We start from the raw sequence: 19,520 nt of genomic DNA, 5'->3' as shown, positions 1-19,520 counted from the left end.
ACTAGATACATGGTACCTTTTCTTGATCATTAAAAACCATCATTTTCCTTCAATTCAGTAATTCCAGTTAGGCAATCATCAGTAGTTGCTGAGTTCTTAGTTTATGCTGAGCCTTATACTTGACTCTGAAGGAGTTACAAAGAAAATGGAAATCATGGCTTTTGTCCTCCAGGGGATATAAGACAAATACAGGAGAAGATGGTTTAGGCCTAAGAGACAAAATTTGGTATAAGAACATAAGCACAAGTCACAATCACATAGCCAAGGTTCACAGTACCCAAAGTACAACCAGACCTATAAGGTTGTTTGGGGATTCTCTCAGAAAAAGCTTTTAGCTCCAGACCCCTGTAGCCAGACGTGGGCACCCTGAGAGGACTGTATGCAATTCAGAACAGTGAGCTTTAGGAAACAATCCGCTCTGTCTCTCCCTGGTAACTGATGAGGTGAATGGAATGGAACCATAACTTCATTCTGAACACAGGGATATTGAGATTTTAGCAGCCAGGGATAGGAATTGGCAATTTTCTGTAAGGAGTAGCAAAGTCTATGTAAGTTGGCACAACATCAAACACGTAAAGAAATTGACTGGTTTCATGAGCAGAGGATCTGGTCATTGTATAGTCCTCGGCTCTGGCTCTGGATTGTCTTCTTTTCCACAATTTTTTCCCTAATTCTCTTACTTCCTTGTTGTCATGAGTCCTGATTTTAAAATACCCTAATAAGGAGTTAAAAGCATCAAATCAACTTCTTAGGTATACAACCAAATACCTGTGAGGGTCTGGGATAAGAACGTTTGATTCACTGTAGTACTCATTCATTTATATATGCATGAAGCATTCATTCAACTAACACTTACTGAATGCCTTCATTGGACTAGATACTGTGCTGGATAGTGGCTGTGTTGCCCATAGTAGTACCCTCCTTCCTCCCAAGCCAGTTCTAGTCCACCCAGTTCTCAAGTTCCAAACAACCCAGCAGCTCATCTTCCAGTCTTCCTTTTTCTTCCTTCTCCATATCATCGAGCCTGCCAAAGTCAGCTGCTAAATATTTGTTATATTCTTCTCCTTCTCTGTATCCACGGCCACTATTTTTGTTGGGACATACAGCATCTCCTGTCAGGATAATGGCAATCATCTCCTTCCTGTCCTCCATGTTGCCTTCAACCTTACCGGCTCCCACTCATCATGCTTCAAACTACTTTTAAACTCAGAATGCATACAGTCTACCCTTTGTGAATCTTTAAAATCCTCTGGGTGAGCAATTTGGTCATAGATAAGAGTTGTATTAATATTCATAAGTTCTGTTGTGATAAGATCACTTCAGTAATTTATCCCAAGAAAATTATTTTTGAAAAAGAAAACAGCTATGTACAGAAATATAATATAGCCATATGTCTAGTAAGTGAAAAATTTAGAAAATATTTAACAGCGGAAGAACAGAAAAACAAGATGATTTATTAGTACAATGGAATCCAATCCAGTGATTATGTAATGAGTATAGTATCTCTATATGAATATGGAAGCATTACAAAATAAGTGAAATTTTGAGATAAAAACAATTTTACAGTGATAATTATGTAAAAAGTATCTATGCATATACATTTTGAATAAAATGCAATCTTGGCATGTATACATTCTTTGTACATGATTATTCCCCCCAACTAATCTAATGTAAAATTTAATACTAAACGACAAAATAAATACAAAGAAATCCAAAATTTTCTGATTTTTCCCATGATCACTTGCCCAGTGCTTCTTCTAAAATATCAATTATAACATTTTTTTCAAAAACGTTTTGGGGCTCCCTGTTTTTTTGAGGGTCCTGAATATGTATGTGGTCTGCATGTTGGATAATCCAGCACTGATTGCTACAGGGGGCTGACTGGTAGAGAGGAGCTTTTGACTGTCTCTTTATGTACCTCTGTATTATTTGATTTGCTATAATGAGTACGTATTAAATTTGAAACCCAATGAGACAGAGAAAAACAGATGAGCTACAAAAACCTATTTGTTTAGTTACTAATATTCAGTGGTAAATATCAAAGGGCTACAGTTTAAGAAATAAAGCATGAGAAATACTTCCAGACCCAGTTGGATCGTGTCTCCACAAAAAAAAAAAAAAAAAAAAAAAAATAGAAAGGATTATCTTGATAAACTTAAAAAAATCTACTTTTAAGTGAAACAGAGTTTGAGTCTTCATAGAGAGATTATTTTTCTTCACAGCTCAAGCCACAGATAACTCACTCAACCCTTTCCCAGATAAACAAGACCTACGGTCACTGCAGAATAGGAAGGCTAAGCGCAAAGCAGATGTGCAGGGTCCCACAGTTCGAAAAACCTATGGAGCGGAGCTTCCAGGGAGGACGGTCCTTGTACAGGGGTACTGACGCCATGACTTCAGGTCATGCAACTACAAGGCAGAGTTCTTTAATCAACAGGCTGGAGTAATCACTTACTGAGCAAATATCAAGATTTTAAAATATACCTCTGAAGGGCTGTAGCTTTTTTTCCAATTCCCTTTATGCTTAGTAGTTATAAAGATTATGTTTCAGATTTGTGGGTGGGTTGAAAGTGCAGTGAGAAATGAAGAATATAAGTATAGACGACACACTTGAGAACATTACAAGAGCTAAAATTTTTTGACTCCCTCTAACTAGTATAAACTAACCAAGGTATTTGTGGTACATATCTTTAGTTTATTCAGTTGATAAGAGTGAAAAACAAAGTACACACTTAACCCTGGAGAAAATATCTCTCCCTGGTGATTTCTTTTCCTTTCTTTAAAGATCTTATTTATTTATTTGAGAGAGAGGAGAGAGAGAGAGACACAGCACAATTGCGGGAAGGGGCAGAAGGAAAGGGAGAAGCAGGCTCCCCGCTGAGCAGGAACCCCCCCCCCTCCCCTGCCCCAGCCCCAACACAGGGCTCCGTACTAGGACTCTGGGATCTTGACCTGAGGCAAAGGCAGATGCTTAACTACCAACTGCCCCCCCCCCCAGGCACCCTCCTTGATGATTTCTTATCATTTTGGTGTAGCTTGAAAAGAGTACGGGAAAAGAGTTAAAGATAGTAAGAGGAGATAAAGTAGATGGATAATAATAAGTGGTCAATAAAGAGACAAAGAATATTGAAAAGACTTTGTATATCTGTGTGTGTGTGTGTGTGTGTGTGTGTGTGTCTTCCTCAGAGGCAGGGGTTGAGTTAATCATAATCCTGGTAACACCGTTCTCATTCATCTGTGCTGGGTGCTCTCTTGATTGATTGATTCTCTTTTATTCAAACTTCCTTTTCTTTCTTCTATCTCCTTAACAAACAGTCATTCCAATAGATTTGATGTGTTTATTTGTATGCATTCTTATAAATCACAAGTCGACCTGTTGTGTTATGTATTTTTAAGTTATATTAAAGGCATTGTGTTATAAATCAGATCTGACTGGTTCCCAAATTCTTTGTTACTGGTCTGTGTGAAGATCGGTAGAAAAATTGAGGATTAGCATGTAGAAACTTTTTTTCCTATATTATCTTTGCTCGAATTATATTCACTGAAACGTAATTTTATGTCTTTGGAATCTAATAATAAATATTAGGGCCTACATTTGATACATCCTTATTTTTTAAAAAATTTCACTTTTCTAGTAATTATTTTTATCTCATGTTATGATCTATAGGTCTGTAATTGCTTAGAAATTTTAAAAAACTGGTTCTTTACCACAAATACTTTGAGAAACACTGCTAAGTTCTTCATTGTGGTTATTACTTTTTTCATTCAACACTACGTTAAGATCTATCCACAATTTGAGTACGTTATAACTTCCCTTGATTTTTTTTTAATCCAAGGGTTATAAAATGAATATTATTTTTAAAAAAGAAAGTGAATGTTACCTGGTTCCAAAGCTTGTGATTTTTTTTTTTTTTAAGATTTTATTTATTTATGTGACAGAGAGACAGCCAGCGAGAGAGGGAACACAGCAGGGGGAGTGGGAGAGGAAGAAGCAGGCTCACAGCAGAGGAGCCCGATGTGGGACTCGATCCCGGCACGCCGGGATCACGCCCTGAGCCGAAGGCAGACGCTTTAACGACTGCGCTACCCAGGCGCCCCCAAAGTTTGTGATTTTTAAAACTATTTTTAATTAAATTTAAATGTATTGCATTATGGTCAGAGAATATAATCTTGATATTGGTTCTTTTTTTTTTTTTTTAAGTAATCTCTACACCCAACGTGGGGCTTGAATTTACAACCCCAAGATCAAAAGTTGCAAGCTCTTCCTAATGAGCCAGCCAGGTGCCCCTTGATATTGGTTCTTGAGAGAGAGATTTCACAAGATATTCTGGGACAGAGGAATTATCAGAGAATTAATCGAGCCCATAAAAGTGCACATAAATCATAATCACTCGGCAACAAGATCTATATACCAGAAGACAATTAATATTTTTTTCCCTCGGGAAGGAAAACAAAGAAACTAAAGATAAACGGTAATAAACATAAGCTTTGTTCCAAATGGTCCCATAGCCATGGCCCCTTACAAGTACTGATAATAGGCTTGACCATTGACTTGTGGAACACTCATCAGTATCAGGTTTGAAAGACTTTTGGAAGGCTAGCTGGCATAATTTCAAGTTCTTGCTTATTTCAATTTAATTGGGAAATATCTGAAGGTACAAACGGAGATGAATTCTGGATCATGACATTTAATCGGATTTACAACTGGGTCAAAAGCGTGTTTCCCAAATCCCAAATCCAATATTCTTGGCCCTCACTCCCATTTCCCAGGTCCTCAGCCAGGTTTTCTTTTACTGGCAACTTCAAAAGCACAAAACGACCTCTGGTAGACTGGAAACCTCCCTAAATAAATCTAAATGCTTACTCCCCCTAAATAAACACAATAGGACAGATTCCACTCTGTGATGAAAGTAGCCTCTTTCAAATCCTCAGGGGCAAATAGTTAAATTGTGACTTTAAAAAATTTGACCTAACTTTAAGAGACCTTGGACTGGCAATGTTTTCCTTCCTAATTTGCTCTCCTTACATCACAAAGCTCTGGTAAGGGTCAAAGAGAACATATGAAATTGCTTCAGAAATAAAAACAAAAATAAATTGTTTTTTTGCTGTTAAGATTGGCATTGCTTCGTGGGATTTGAATCCAATGTCAGTTAAGTTTGGCAACATAATTTTAAAACTTCAGTTTGATTTTTTAATAGTTTTTATAAATTTTTTTTTTGCAGAAGAGTTATAAAGATACTACAGAAATTTCCCTCTACCTGCCACCCAGTTTCCTCTCCTGCTAACACCTTATACTACCATGCTTCATTTGTCAAGACCAAGGAACACACTCTAGTAGTTACTGTTCCCTAACCAGCACACTTTATTCCCGTTCACCAGTTTTTACACCAATGTCTTTTTTCTGTTCCAGGATCCTACCCAGGGTACAATATTATATTTAGTTGTCACATCTTCTTCCTCAACATCCATAACAGTTTCTTAGTCCGTCCTTGTTTTTCATGACACTGACAGCTGAAGAGGCATATCTTCTGGAATACAGGTGAAATATTTGTAAAGAGCCCAACTGGGGTTTCTCTGCTGCTATTCTCAATAATTTTTTGTTTATCTAAGCAAAATTTTACACAAATGTGTTCTTTAAACTGCCTTGGTTTTATTATGGAATGACCCATTTAAAATAGTTTCCAGGGGCGCCTCGGTGGCTCAGTCAATTAAGTGTCTGACTGGGTATCGGCTGAGGGTCGTGAAGTCAAGCCCCAACTCTGGCTCCACGCTCAACAGGGAGTCTGCTTGAGAGTCTCCCTCTGCCCCTCCCTCACTTGCACCAGCTCTCTCTCTCTCTCTCTCAAAAAATAAATAAATAAACAAATACTTTTAAAAAAGTTTCCAATAAGAATCACAAAGAATTAATTTATTTTGATAATTAAATTAACTCATACTTTAAATATACTTTCTTGCTGCGAAAGTCTAAGTTACTTAAAAATGCTAATTCCCGGGGCGCCTGGGTGGCACAGCAGTTAAGCGTCTGCCTTCGGCTCAGGGCGTGATCCCGGCGTTATGGGATCGAGCCCCACATCAGGCTCCTCCGCTATGAGCCTGCTTCTTCCTCTCCCACTCCCCCTGCTTGTGTTCCCTCTCTTGCTGGCTGTCTCTATCTCTGTCGAATAAATAAATAAAATCTTTAAAAAAAAATGCTAATTCCCCAGATCTCAATATATCATTATTAAATTAGTACCAACTAATATATCTTGTTTGCTAATCTTTAATAGAACCACAGTGAAACCAGCAGAGACGTGTGTCAGCTTTAACGGACTTAAGGTATATGATGTTAGAATGAATCCATGTTGTTGATATTAACACATCAATTGACTATTCATCTGTAAAATGGTTTTACTTTTCAAAAATAACATTTATTCTTTCATGCATGTTCAAAACAAACAATCTGATAAATTTAGTAAAGCACATAAGAAAAATTAATTTATCTTGAAAATGAATTATTTAATTGACGACACGGTCAAAAAAATGACAAGAAGTAAAGCAGTGGGAAAAACTCAGGGACCTCACTTTCACCCATCTTTCTCCCTCTCCCTCCCCCATCCCTCCCTCCCTCTCTCTTCCTTCCTCCCTCTCTGTTTCTCTCACACATACACACATGTCACATATACACATACTCAGAACTACTTAGTGGAAACTTGATTAAAAGTGCTGAAACGGGGGCACCTGGCTGGCTCAGTTGGTACAGCATCCAACTCTTGATCTCAGGGTCGTGGGTTCAAGCCCCATGTTGGGCATGGAGCCTACTTAAAAAAAAAAGAAGAAGAAAAAGAAAGAAAGAAAGAAAGAAAGAAAGAAAGAAAGAAAGAAAGAAAGAAAGGAAGGAAGGAAGGAAGGAAGGAAGGAAGGAAGGAAGGAAGGAAGGAAGGAAGAAAGAAAGAAAGAAAGAAAGAAAGAAAGAAAGAAAGAAAGAAAGAAAGAGAGAAAGAGAGAAAAAGAAAGAAAGAAAGAGAAAGAAAGAAAGAAAGAAAGAAAGAAAGAAAGAAAGAAAGAAAGAAAGAAAAAATAAATGCTTAAGCAGAAGACCATGAAAATAATGCATCAGGACAAAGAGAGAGAAAAAGAGAAAGAGAGAGAGAAAACTATCAATATATTATTGGAACATTATAGAATTATTCTAAAATTACTAAAAAATTATTCCATTAGATGGCTGTTCATTTGGAGATCATTCAATTAAAACAAAGTAGATTTCTTTCCTGCATAAGTAGATTAAAGAGAAATGCAGTGTGACAGAAGCAAACAAGACCCAGAAAAGCTTTTTCCCCCCTCCTTGGTTTCATAAATCCTATTCAGAATCGCTTCTGTATGTTTAAGGAAACCCCATCTTTTCTCTTGAGCTGTAACTTCCAGGGAAACCATCTGGAACCATCAGGGTACTGATGAGCTCTGAAAGTAAAAGTCCCATTAGTTATTCTTACACATATCATCAACAACTCATTCAGCTTTCACAGTAAACAGCTTGGTGGAAAACCAACTTTTGCAATACCATTGAAATGTAGGAGACCACTAGAGAGAATAAGATACACAAAGCTAAGTAGCCTTGCCATTGTTTTCTAGTGAATCCTTTCTAGATCAGTCTGTGCTGTAAAACCTGAGGCAGAGGCCCTGAAAGAGACCAGTTAAGTACCAGAACTGCCTAGATTTTCATAATTCAGGCATTCCAATTTTTAGAAATCAATTTTAGTACTTTCTAACTGTGCATTTAATATTATTTTGATAAACTATGTCCTGTCAAAGCATCCTTATCTTCTTGTTCTTAGGACAATAATAAAATTGCAGATTCACATAGATCTATGCTAGAAGACACAGTGAATATTTTCCAGAAACATCTTGCATAATTATAGCTACAGAATTTCTATTCTTTTTACATACATTACATAGCATTCTAGTCCTGCCAGATATCACAGCATACCAAATATAGGGAGCCCTGCAGTTAGATAATTTTAATTTGTGGAATATTTTATTAATTTCAAAAAGACGAATGAAATATCTCATTAGAGCTAAAAAATTAGGATATAGTCATCTCTGGGAAAAATACAATATGTTACAGAGGTTGTAGTTTAAGAAACTGGAAATTTCTCAGACTCCCTCCCCCCATTTTTATACTTGTAAAAATATCCTTATGGTCACATGCTTTTAAAAAATGATACACCTTGTATTAGTTGTCACCTGTTCATCTGCATGGCTTCCTGGCTAAACAAAACCTGCTTCTCCATAAGTAATAATACAGCTTGTTCGTGGGGTGGGGGATCCCAGCCTGGGTGCTCGGTCCTGCAGTTCCGGGCCAAAAGAATGGCCCACAAAAGTGTCTGGTTATGGAATTCTGGCACTGGAGAGATAACATGGCAACTTCCAATTTTGTGGCTCTGGGACATTCTAGGAACAATAAAAGCGACCATTTGTGGATCTCCTCCTGTGTACATCCAACAGGTTGTATAGGCCATATTGTATAATCCTCACAAGAACCCTGCAAGATAATTATTGCCATCCCCATTTGACAGAGAAGGAAACTTGCTCAGAGACCTGAGTTCGACTAAATCCATGTACCTTAGCTAGAATCCAGATCTCACTCTCTGTAAAGGCCATGATTCCTCCCCCATACTGTGTTGCCACTGTGACAGCCTTTCATTCTTCCAACAGATACTTACTAGTATTTACTCTATGCCTGATCTTGTACGAGGCAGTGTGCCTTGGCCTCCTGAAGCTTAGTGTAGAGGGACATGAACAAATAACTTCCCAAATGGACATTATCTTGTAATGATAAAATATGAAGAAAAACAAAACTGGGTTCATGGTACGGCTGCTCTGTAGGTACGCTGGTCAAAGAAGGCCTCTCTGAGGAGACACCATCTGAGAAAAGCCTTGGATGTGCACATTCTTGAGGGAACCATGGAACAGCTAGGCTAGAGGCTAAAGGTGGTGCCTTGGAAATGCCTCGATGTGGCACCAGAGCTGAGGCATTCAGGCAAATGAATGTTTTGTGTTCAAACTGTTTTCCATTAACTTACTTTCAATTAGATTATGTTCAACTGAATCCCCTGAAGCCCCCTAGGTTACTCCCTAGAAACATCTTCCATATATGGTGTTCACTTCCCAAGAGGAACACTTCCTGTGAGCAGACAAAATCACCTGAGGAGGTCAAGCCTCAAGTTCCTATCCATGCCTGGCATTTTGTCAGTTTAGTCACTGCCTATAGAGTATAACTCAACTCTCCATGGAATCACTGCCTTGCAGAGCCTGGCTGGACTCTAGGATTCCCTCTGAGTTTTGCAGGTGCCTCTAGAAATCCAAGAAAGCAACATCAGGAGTGGCTTCATCCAAGAAACTTCCAGAGAGCAAGCAGTGAAGGAGGGTACTGTCTTGTACCCGGGCTTTCAACCATTCATTCATAGCAAGCTTCATATGCCTATGAGGCCTACGATGCCTGAGGCAGCAGCAGGTCAACTTTAACTTTACACTCATGCTTCTTGCTCAGTGAGGCCCCCTGCCCTCCTTTGGGACCACATAAAGAACAATAAAATATGTCAGTTCTCAAGGTTGTGATCCAGTGAAGGGGATGGACAACACTTCTACCATGAGTAGTACATGGTCTAAAGAAGTATGAAAGAACCAGAGAGGGCTTTTAATTGGAGAGATGGAATCAGGGATGATGGAAAGTGTCTTAGCAAACACTCAATAAATACCAACTATTATCAGAATTGACTTCACACAGGAAGAAGAATTTGAGGCAAGGTAGGTTGGCCGGACAAATTACAAGGTGCCCAGTTAAATATGCCTTTCTGACACACAACAAAAATTTTTAGTATAAGTATGTCCCAAATATTGCATGGGACATACTTACATTAAAATGTGTTTGTTGTTTATCCAAAATTCGAATTTAACCGGGCGTCCTGTTTTTTGTCTGCTAGATCTGGCCAAGGAAATTTTTCATATGAAGATGAAGAGCAGGGAAAGTAAACTGGCATGTCCAAAGAAAGAAATGGTATTTTTCATGGCACTTTCTGTTCTCCAATAATAGTTAACACTTACTGAGCACTCACTATGTGGCAATCACCACGCTGAGGGCTTTACAAGGATTCAGTCATTGATTCTTCATAAAAACATGTCAGTTGTCCAAAAGCACAGCGTGGGGAAATGGGGTACCTGAGATTATGAACCTCAGATGCTTGGCTCCAGGGGCTGCTGTCTTAACTATTTTGGAGAGAGGAAAAGAGTCTGTTCGAGGTAACGTATAGAAGGACTTCAGGGTCAGCCTATCACGGTCCTTTTTTTAAAAAGATTTATTTCTTTATTTAAGTGTTTGTTTGTTTGTTTATTTATTTATTTATTTATTTATTTATTTATTTATTTATTTAAGGAAGAGAGAGAGACAGACAGAGAGAAAGTGAGCAGGGGTGGGGGGAGGAGCAGAGGGAAAAGGAGAAGCACACTCTCCACCAAGCAGGGGAGCCAGAGGCAGGGCTCCATCCCAGGACCCTGAGACCACAACTTGAGCGGAAATCTGGAGTCCCATGCTGAACCTACTGAGCCCCCCAGGGGCCCCCGCCAAGTTATTTTTTAGAAGTCCGATCATCCAACCATGATTCCTTCATGAAGTGAAATACCATCTGCCAGTCTCTGTTGGCAGTGGGCTGCTGCTAGCCTGCCTCAGCCCCTCTCCATATCGTCGCACGTCCTCAAGCGGACGTCTGTCTTCCTGTGTTTCCTTTTGCCCTTCTAAAGTCATCCTGTTCCGGGAATGTGAGATCGTCCTGGAATTGCCGCTACCCCTGCAACAGCTTATCAAAAGCAAACAAGCTTGGGGGATTGAGCAAGTACTTCTGGGACACCAACCTTCCAGAAGCAGCAAGGGTTGTAAGACGCCTATTGACCGTCCAAACAGCACAAAGATAATGATTAATCAAACCTCCTTGCGGATTTAAATGGGATGGGCACTAGGCGTGGAGGCAGTCTTCCTCTCTTTCAGCGGGAGCGCTCCTCAAGAGCCAGCTCCCACCCTTAGAAAGATGTTTTCTGTGAAGATCTTTTGCCTCGTCCTGAGTGTGGTGGGCACAGTCTGGGTATGGTCGCCTTTATTTTCTCTTTTTGCTTTCTCTCTGGTGTTTATTCTGCAAGAGTCAGTCTTACCTATGTCCTCACACACTGTGAGCTTTGTAAGCTCTAGGCCGTGGAGGCAAGTTCCTAGATGAGCCTGACACCTCAAGAGTAGGAGGGAGACTTAGCTGGACCAAAGTATAGAAATTCACAGGGGAAGCTTCGCTGTCTGTAATTCAGCCTTACAACATCGTTTGTGTATTTGTTTTAAGGGAAGAAATCTTTGCCATCTTTGTTCCAATAAAGCCTCAGGATAGTTCATGCTAGTTAACGGAACAAAGCATTCTTCTGCTAAGAATTTTAAAAATCTGATTATTAATTTATTGCTAGTTGTCCAGAGTACGCAGAATAGTGGTTTAATGCAGTTTTCCTAAAAGGTTGTTTTGCGTGGGGTTTTTTTTGTTGTTGTTGTTGTTTTAAAGAAAAGCAAATTAGCTGTCTTTAAAACATATAACATAGGATATTTTATTATATATTACATAGTCAGGAAAGATTAATTGAGAAGGCAATATTCTTTTTGGGAAGCAATCTTTTAAAATAATTACTAAATACTGCAATAATTTCTAAAGTTTGACTTCAGAGACCTATAGAAAAGAAGAGGAACTTCATTCAACACTTAGAAACACTTAGATCTTATAAAAATATGACAAACATGTTTAAGAAACTCAGTTACTTCCAGGATATGAATTATTCCAATTTATTTCTTTCCCTTTACCACTCATAAACCCTACTACCATAGCAAAAAAAGCTGAAGAGGGTTTCTGACTTAATTTTTTTTCTCATAGTAAACTAATAAGTAAAAAAATTTTATGGAAAATTAGACTAACATCATTTGCTAACATATATTAGCATATATATTTTGGATAATGCATAAGTGTTCAGTTATCTCTCCCTTATTGGCATAAATATTAAATTTTGCCTGTTTTTAATATTGTGCCATTTTATTCTGAAGTATGTTTGAATTTGTAATTTTATTTCTTAAGGAGATTGTACTTGTTCCTTTAAATAAACTGTCCTTAATTTCTTGAATAATAATAATAATAATTACAATTATTATTATTAGGATCCTTTTTAAAAAATGAGACAATGAATATTAGCTAATTATAAGAATAAATGATCCAAGGAAGCACCTGGCTGGCTCAGTTGGTAAAGTATGTGACTCTTGATCTCAGGGTTGTGAGTTCGAGCCCCACACTGGGCATAGAGATTGCTTAAAAAAAAAGAAGAAGAAGAAGAAGAAGAAGAAGAAGAAGAAGAAGAAGAAGAAGAAGAAGAAGAAGAAGGAGAAGGAGAAGGAGAAGGAGAAGGAGAAGGAGAAGGAGAAGGAGAAGGAGAAGGAGAAGGAGAAGAAGGAGAAACTATCTGAGATTAAAATAGTCATAGCAAAATCCTTGTAAGTTAGTAGTGTAAAATAAAAATAGCTAAAACTTATACCCATCTTGATTTATTAGGATATAAAGTTTTGTTGGAAGAATATTTTTATGTCCTATTTCACTTCACAGGTCATAATAGAAATTTTTTTAAAAAATCTGTATTTCTAATTAGAAGGTGTTCAAAAAAGTTGTCAGTCACGGGCCATTATTTTTGCTTTCAGTCTACTCTTTTGCATTGCAAATAAAAGGAAATTATTACTGAGTGGGTAACCTAAAAAGCATTTCCCAGTCTGATCTGGCCACATTTGTGCCCTTGGTATGTACTTGCTCAAATTATGGACCCATCAGATCAAAGTAGAAACTTGAAGGAGAGAGAAATTAAGCTAAGATAGTGTAGGTTTTTTCCTACTGAAACTGTAAGAGAAGGAACTCTGAATTTTTCAATTACCTTTCTATCTCCACACATTACTGAAAATGAAAAGGTAAATTTTAACTAATTTTGTTGATTCAAATAATTTTCCATATATAATAAATCCTTTAAAACTCCTAGCATTTTGCCTCCAACAGAGTTAAAAACGTATATACCATATTTCCTTTAATTCGTACAACTCCATGATATAGGTATTAGGATTTTCAATATAAATGTCAGAAAGCCGAAGCTTGCAGAGACCCCAAAGAGGTGCTCCTAATCTCTGTGAGAGCCCTCCCCCTCCTTGGGGTTTGCAGGCATGCCAGTATCTTCTTATCTGCCTAATGTTGTTCTCTTTTGTGTTCGAATGAATCCATAAAGACCACAGATGGCAAGGAGGGTGAATTTTTAGCCGAAGGAGGAGGTGTGCGTGGCCCAAGAATCGTGGAAAGACAGCAGTCTGCCTGCAAGGAGACAGACTGGCCCTTCTGCGCCGATGAAGACTGGGTGAGCGGTGGGCAGAGGGGCAGAGGGAGTGGGAGAAGCCTTCCCTGTGGTGCTAGAATTGTGCACGGGCTGCCCCAGTAGGTCACAGAAAACTTTTCCATTGGGAAATAATCTAGTAACTCATGACATGCCAAATTCAAGAAGACAAATGGAAAGCAGCCTCACCCCGAGAGCACTATTTAAATTACCTCCCAAAGTCTGGGTCATTAGTGGGATTAATAGTTTGGATTTTAGTTGCAGGCTCAGACAAATCCCAGGAACCTGAGTATTATGGCCTCAAGATTTTGTGGGGCCTAATTTATGGTTAAGTGGATGCTCGTTCCAGAATTTCTCTATGACCTCTGACCAGTCCTCTCAAACTACTCTTAGGTCAATAGATGACCTGAGGATATTAGGGAAGGGAGGGGCAATGGGGGCTGCAAGGAAACCTTCGAATTGTACTGGATCCAAGATATAGACCCTTAAAATAATTTTTCCTCTTCACTTTCAGAACTACAAATGCCCTTCTGGCTGCAGGATGAAAGGGTTAATTGATGAAGTCAATCAAGATTTTACAAACAGAATAAATAAGCTCAAAAATTCACTATTTGAGTATCAGAAGAACAATAAGGACTCTAACTCATTGACAGGAAATATAATGGAAATTGTGAGAGGGGATTTTGCCAACGCTAACAGTAAGCATTACGTATTCGGTACTTTGACTGTATGGCACACGACAACACAACGAAGGCCCTACGTAAATATGCTGTCTCCTTACAGCAACTTCCAATTTTACTCCAAAGTACTTAAGATAGAAACATATGCCGTTATGATATCCCTGAATTTTAAGGAGGGGCTTGCTTTTTATAAAAGTAACATTAAAAAGGTTAGCTTAGAATTGTTTAAAGTCACAGAGTAAGTCAGACTTTTGTATTGAAGACTAGAATTTAAGTGTGTTCTTTTTTTTAAGAGTATATGCTGAAAATAAGGTGAGCATAACCTTTTGAGGAGATATGATTTCTGTCTTACAGAGGAGGGAGGAAACTGAGAGATCAAGAGACTTACCCAAAGACACAAGGCTATCATGTGATGGAGCTGGTAGTCCCATCCACAGACTCCCCCAAGCTGTTTATGTTTTAATTTAGATATAGAGCCATGTTCTTTATTTCTCATAGGACTAGGACTAAGTTTCATTAGGACTAGGAAACATCGGATTTGCTCTGGCATGGGAAACAAGTTTAGCGAGGCCCTAGTTCTTGAAGCCTTGCTTGGACTCTTTATATCTTTAGGAGACACTTAACTAATGTAAAGTCAACAGTACAACAGTAATGGCAACTGAGTGATCCTGTTGACTTAAAAAAAAAAAAACTTAGGAACAATTTCAAAACTACAGGCGGAGGGAAAACTTCTCAGTATGAAAATCCAAGAATATGTTTAAATATGTTACCATATTGTTTAACTTTATGTTTAAGTCCCTTAGTTAAGGATATGATGAAATAATTGAAATGTGATCAAATTTAATCTCCTAATTATACCTTTAAAATTCCAAAGACATTTCTTCTGAGTTTATTTGGATTACTAGCTACTAATAGAGCATCTTAGTAAACAGCTACGGATGACTAAAGGACATGACATTGTCCAAACACCAAATACCTAATAGATTTGGAACACACAAATAAAATGTCCAGAGAACAAATCGTTATTAAAAGGGAAAGGATATTTATAAACAAATTTCCTTCTTTTGGTGGCTATGATAAGCAAATCACTTAGCAGCTCCTTCATTCTCCATACTTTCTTTTTTTCAGATAATGATAATACATATAGCCAAGTGTCAGAAGATCTGAGAAGCAAAATTGAGATCCTGAGGCGCAAAGTCATAGAACAAGTACAGCAAATCCGCCTTCTGCAGAAAAATGTCAGGGATCAGCTGGTAGATATGAAACGACTGGAGGTAAGTATGTGTTTGGCTCTGACACCAGATTTCCTTGGTTTTGAATAGCAGCGAAAAGAAGGGCAGTAGTCATTCACTGAAGACCTACTATACGTAGAGGAAAGTGTTATATCCATTATTCAGCTACAAAGTAGGTATTATTTCCCCCACTCTACAGATGAAGAAAAAAAGCTCAATGATATTAAGCAAATTTTCCAAGGATACATAGTTAGTAAATTTCAAAAGCAAATATGAAGTCCCTGCTTGTCTTGTTCCAAAGCTCTGACACCACCATGCCTCGGGATCTTCGATCTCAGTCTCACTAAGGGTCAATTCATTGGTGTTTCCTTTCAGAGGGAACAGCATCTTATTGATGTGTTTTAAGACTGAAATGATTCCAAATAGCTCCTATTGCCTCTCCAGGCTAACCTTACAATATCTCAGGTCTCTTCCACTGAGGGTATGACATAATGAAAAATAGAATATTGATTGGTAGGTCTCCACCTCAAAGAAATGAATCCAGTTTCCAAAAAATAAATTGACTGCTTAGTACTGAATAGGCATCATCTCTTTATTTATAGCAACTTCTTTTCTTTCTCTTTCTCCCCCTCTCTTAGGTGGACATTGATATCAAGATCCGATCTTGCCAAGGGTCATGCAGTAGGGCTTTAGAACGTAGGACAGATCTAAAGTACTATGAAGATCAGCAAAAGCAACTTGAACAAGTCATTGCCAAAGACTTACTTCCACCTAAAGATAGGCAATACTTACCACAGCTGACAATGACCACAGCTCCAAATGTACTTCCTGGGGACTTCAAGAGTCAGCTTCAGAAAGCCCCTCCAGGGTGGCAGGCACTCCTGGAAATGCAACAGATGAAAATAATGTTAGAGGGGTCTGGTAGAGATGGGAATACCCGAGGAGACACTGTATCTCGTGGAACAGGATCAGGGCCTGAAAGCCCCAGGAATCCTGGGAGCTCCACACCTGGAAGTTCTGGCCCTTGGAATCCTGATAGCTCCGGACCCGGAAGTTCTGGCCCTTGGAACCCTGGGAGCACTGGCACTGGCAGCAGTGGCAGTTGGAGCTCTGGGAGCACCGAGCCTGGCAGTGAAGGCACTTGGAGCTCTGGGAGCACTGGGACTGGCAGCACAAGCACTTGGAGCTCTGGGAGCACTGGGACTGGCAGCACCGGCACTTGGAGCTCTGGGAGCACCGGGCCTGGGAGCACCAGGCCTGGGAGCCCCGAACCTGGCAGTGATGGCACTTGGAGCTCTGGGAGCACTAGGACTGGCAGCACCGGCACTTGGAGCTCTGGGAGCACCGGGCCTGGGAGCACCAGGCCTGGGAGCCCCGAACCTGGCAGTGATGGCACTTGGAGCTCTGGGAGCACTGGGACTGGCAGCACCGGCACTTGGAGCTCTGGGAGCACCAGGACTGGCAGCACCAGCTCTTGGAGCTCTGGGAGCACTGGCACTTGGAGTTCTGGGAGCACCGGGACTGGCAGTGCTGGCACTTGGAACCCTGAAAGTTCTGAGTCTGGAAGCTTTAGGCCAGATAGCTTAGGGCATGGGAACAGGCCTACCAACCCAGAGTGGGGCAAATTTGAAGAGGTGTCAGGAAGTGTAACTCCAGGGACAAAGAAAGAGTACCACACAAGCAAACTGGTCACTTCTAAAGGAGATAAAGAACTTCTCATTGGTAATGAGAAGGTCTCCTCTGGAAGTACAACCACCACTCGTCGTTCATGCTCTAAAACCATTACTAAGACCATTATAGGGCCTGATGGTCGCAAAGAAGTGACCAAAGAAGTGGTAAACTCCGAAGATGGATCTGACTGTGGTGACTTACCCCATACTTTTGGTGGTAGCCTAGACGATATCCGTTCTAGGCACCCTGATCTAGAGAGTTTCTTTGGCACTGCCTCAACAGGAAACATATTTCCAGGTGGGCTTTCACCCTCGCACAGAGAGTTTGAGAGTAGGACCCACGCTCTGGGCTCAGAATCGGACATTTTCACACACTTGAGGGTACCTGAGCTCTCTTCCGGTGGTAAAACTTCAACTCACAGCAAACAATTTTCGAGCAGTAGTACGACCTACAACAGAGGAGACTCCACATTTGAAAGCAAGGGCTATAAAGCAGCAGGTGAGGCCGGAACTGAAGTGGAACATGAAACCCTCAAAGGAGGATATACCACCAAAAGAGGCCATGCTAAAGTTCGCTCTGCCAGAGGTATCCACACTTCTCCTTTGGGGAAGACTTCCCTGACTCCCTAGACTAAGTTTGCTATCCTTGCAATGCCTCCCCTAGCACCTTGAACTTCTTTCCTAGTCCTCTATTACACGTTACAGAAATTACACCTTGTGTCTGTTTGTCTTTGGGCACTAGACTGTTCCATGAGGGTGGGGACTTTGTCTCTCACGTTCATCTCTGTATTCCTAAATGCCTAACAGTGCAGAGAACCGTCACTCAATAAATACATGTTAAATGAATGAATCCCTCTGAAACTCAACTTTAAGTTTGTTTAACCAAATTCTTTCACCACTCAAAATGTGTGCTCTTGGAATTGTCACCTAATTTATTAATCATATTTTTAGTGTGTGTCTCAGTTGACATTGAGATCAGGTTAAAAACAAGTTATATTAGCACTAAATGATGTTTAGAAATCTTTGCTGGTTACTTGCTGTTATCAGTACATGCAAGTAAAATTTCAAATCCATTGAGGAAAATGCCCTCTGTAATTTGTAGGTATAAATGTCACTTACTTGCTTTTAAGTTTCATCCCTGTGTAAGTGCACCCTTTCCCCATGGAGGGAGGGAAGGAAGGAAGGATGGAAGGAAAGAAGGAAAAGGAAGCCAGTATCTGCCTTCTTTTAATCTGGGCCATGCCTATCTTTGTAAAGTTCAATGAGAATAACTTCTTCCAACCAGCTTAATTTTTTTTTTAGACTGTGATGATGTCCTCCAAACACATCCTTCAGGTGCCCAAAGTGGTATTTTCAATATCAAGCTACCGGGATCCAGTAAGATTTTTTCTGTTTATTGTGATCAAGAGACCAGTTTGGGAGGATGGCTTTTGATCCAGCAAAGAATGGATGGATCACTGAATTTTAACCGGACCTGGCAAGACTACAAGAAAGGTTTCGGCAGCCTGGATGACAAGGGGGATGGAGAATTCTGGCTAGGCAATGAATACCTCCACTTACTAACCCTGAGGGGCTCTGTCCTTCGGGTTGAGTTAGAGGACTGGGCTGGAAACCAGGCTTATGCAGAATATCACTTGAGGGTAGGCTCTGAGGTGGAAGGCTACACCCTGCAGGTCTCTTCGTATGAGGGCACAGCAGGTGACGCTCTGATTGAGGGTTCCGCAGAGGAAGGAACAGAGTACACTTCTCACGCGGGCATGCAGTTCAGCACCTATGACAGGGATGCAGACCAGTGGGAAGAGAACTGTGCGGAAGTCTACGGAGGAGGCTGGTGGTACAACAGCTGTCAAGCGGCCAATCTCAATGGCATTTACTATCCTGGGGGCTCCTATGATCCAAGGAACAACAGTCCTTATGAGATTGAGAATGGAGTGGTCTGGATCCCCTTCCGGGGTGCAGATTATTCCCTCAAGGTTGTTCGCATGAAAATCAGGCCCCTGGTGACCCAACAGGACTGGAAGGGACAGTAATCTGTTTTCTTCGTTTAGTGAAGTGGAGGGGGAAAAAAATGAGGAAGACAAAGGAGTTAACAGTCTTTACCATCTACTAAGAAATTCACAGGTGCTATTTTATTATTCTTTGTACTGTATCTAAATGTAACTGAGACATATTACTGCTTTAAAGAATAAAGTGATGTGAGTTTTTTATCTTGAAAGTAGCTCTCTGGGTTTTCAAATTTCTATAAGGCTACACCAGGGAATATTCAGTACATCAGGCGGAAGGAGCCTGATGGATGCCCCTCTCTATAATCCTTGCAGGTGTTGTTTTGAGCACTTCTGTTCCCACACCGCTCAAAGTCATAGGGCCATTGTAAAGTTGAATGGGTTGCAGCCTATTTTAAGTTACAAATAACTGAATTGAACAATGGCTGGCCTTCATAGAGGAACTTAACAAATTATGAAATACGTTCATCTCTTCTGTTAGCAAGCAAAGCCAGCAAGGCAGGAGAAGCATTCTTTCCTAATAGA

General features: G+C 39.9%; 2 protein-coding genes across 3 annotated transcripts; both read left to right on the top strand.

Annotated features, from left to right (window-relative positions):
• The first annotated feature begins 10,994 nt into the window (after nt 1-10,994).
• LOC123793203 (fibrinogen alpha chain) lies at nt 10,995-17,842 on the top strand. 2 transcript variants are annotated; one of them, XM_045798778.2, is made up of 5 exons: nt 10,995-11,111; nt 13,309-13,434; nt 13,925-14,108; nt 15,219-15,364; nt 15,961-17,842. In XM_045798778.2, exons 1-5 carry the CDS (start codon nt 11,058-11,060, stop codon nt 17,620-17,622), a joined length of 2,172 nt encoding a protein of 723 aa, XP_045654734.2. In that variant the 5' UTR covers nt 10,995-11,057; the 3' UTR covers nt 17,623-17,842. The 2 variants fall into 2 exon arrangements, with proteins under 2 accessions (XP_045654734.2, XP_087722656.1); XM_087866530.1 differs by lacking the exon at nt 10,995-11,111 and adding an exon at nt 12,239-12,538.
• Nucleotides 17,843-17,936: 94 nt separating this feature from the next.
• Nucleotides 17,937-19,207, top strand: LOC148109083 (fibrinogen alpha chain-like). Its single transcript, XM_087866531.1, has one exon. It carries the CDS (start codon nt 18,438-18,440, stop codon nt 19,020-19,022), a length of 585 nt encoding a protein of 194 aa, XP_087722657.1. The 5' UTR covers nt 17,937-18,437; the 3' UTR covers nt 19,023-19,207.
• Nucleotides 19,208-19,520: the final 313 nt, after the last annotated feature.

Source organism: Ursus americanus, chromosome 13 (genome assembly GCF_024610735.1).
Source record: "Ursus americanus isolate L20-20 chromosome 13, mUrsAme1.1.p, whole genome shotgun sequence".
Taxonomy (NCBI): domain Eukaryota; kingdom Metazoa; phylum Chordata; class Mammalia; order Carnivora; family Ursidae; genus Ursus; species Ursus americanus.
Note: the sequence above shows the minus strand (reverse complement) of the source record. Positions and strands in the feature narration are given on the sequence as shown.

Excerpts from the sequence above, each read along its gene's own strand:
- LOC123793203 (XM_045798778.2), top strand. The coding sequence starts at position 11,058 with ATGTTTTCTGTGAAGATCTTTTGCCTCGTCCTGAGTGTGGTGGGCACA. Across the intron at positions 14,109-15,218 it reads GGATTTTGCCAACGCTAACA|ATAATGATAATACATATAGC; the intron begins GTAAGCATTACG and ends TCTTTTTTTCAG. Across the intron at positions 15,365-15,960 it reads TAGATATGAAACGACTGGAG|GTGGACATTGATATCAAGAT; the intron begins GTAAGTATGTGT and ends CCCCTCTCTTAG.
- LOC148109083 (XM_087866531.1), top strand. The coding sequence starts at position 18,438 with ATGGATGGATCACTGAATTTTAACCGGACCTGGCAAGACTACAAGAAA.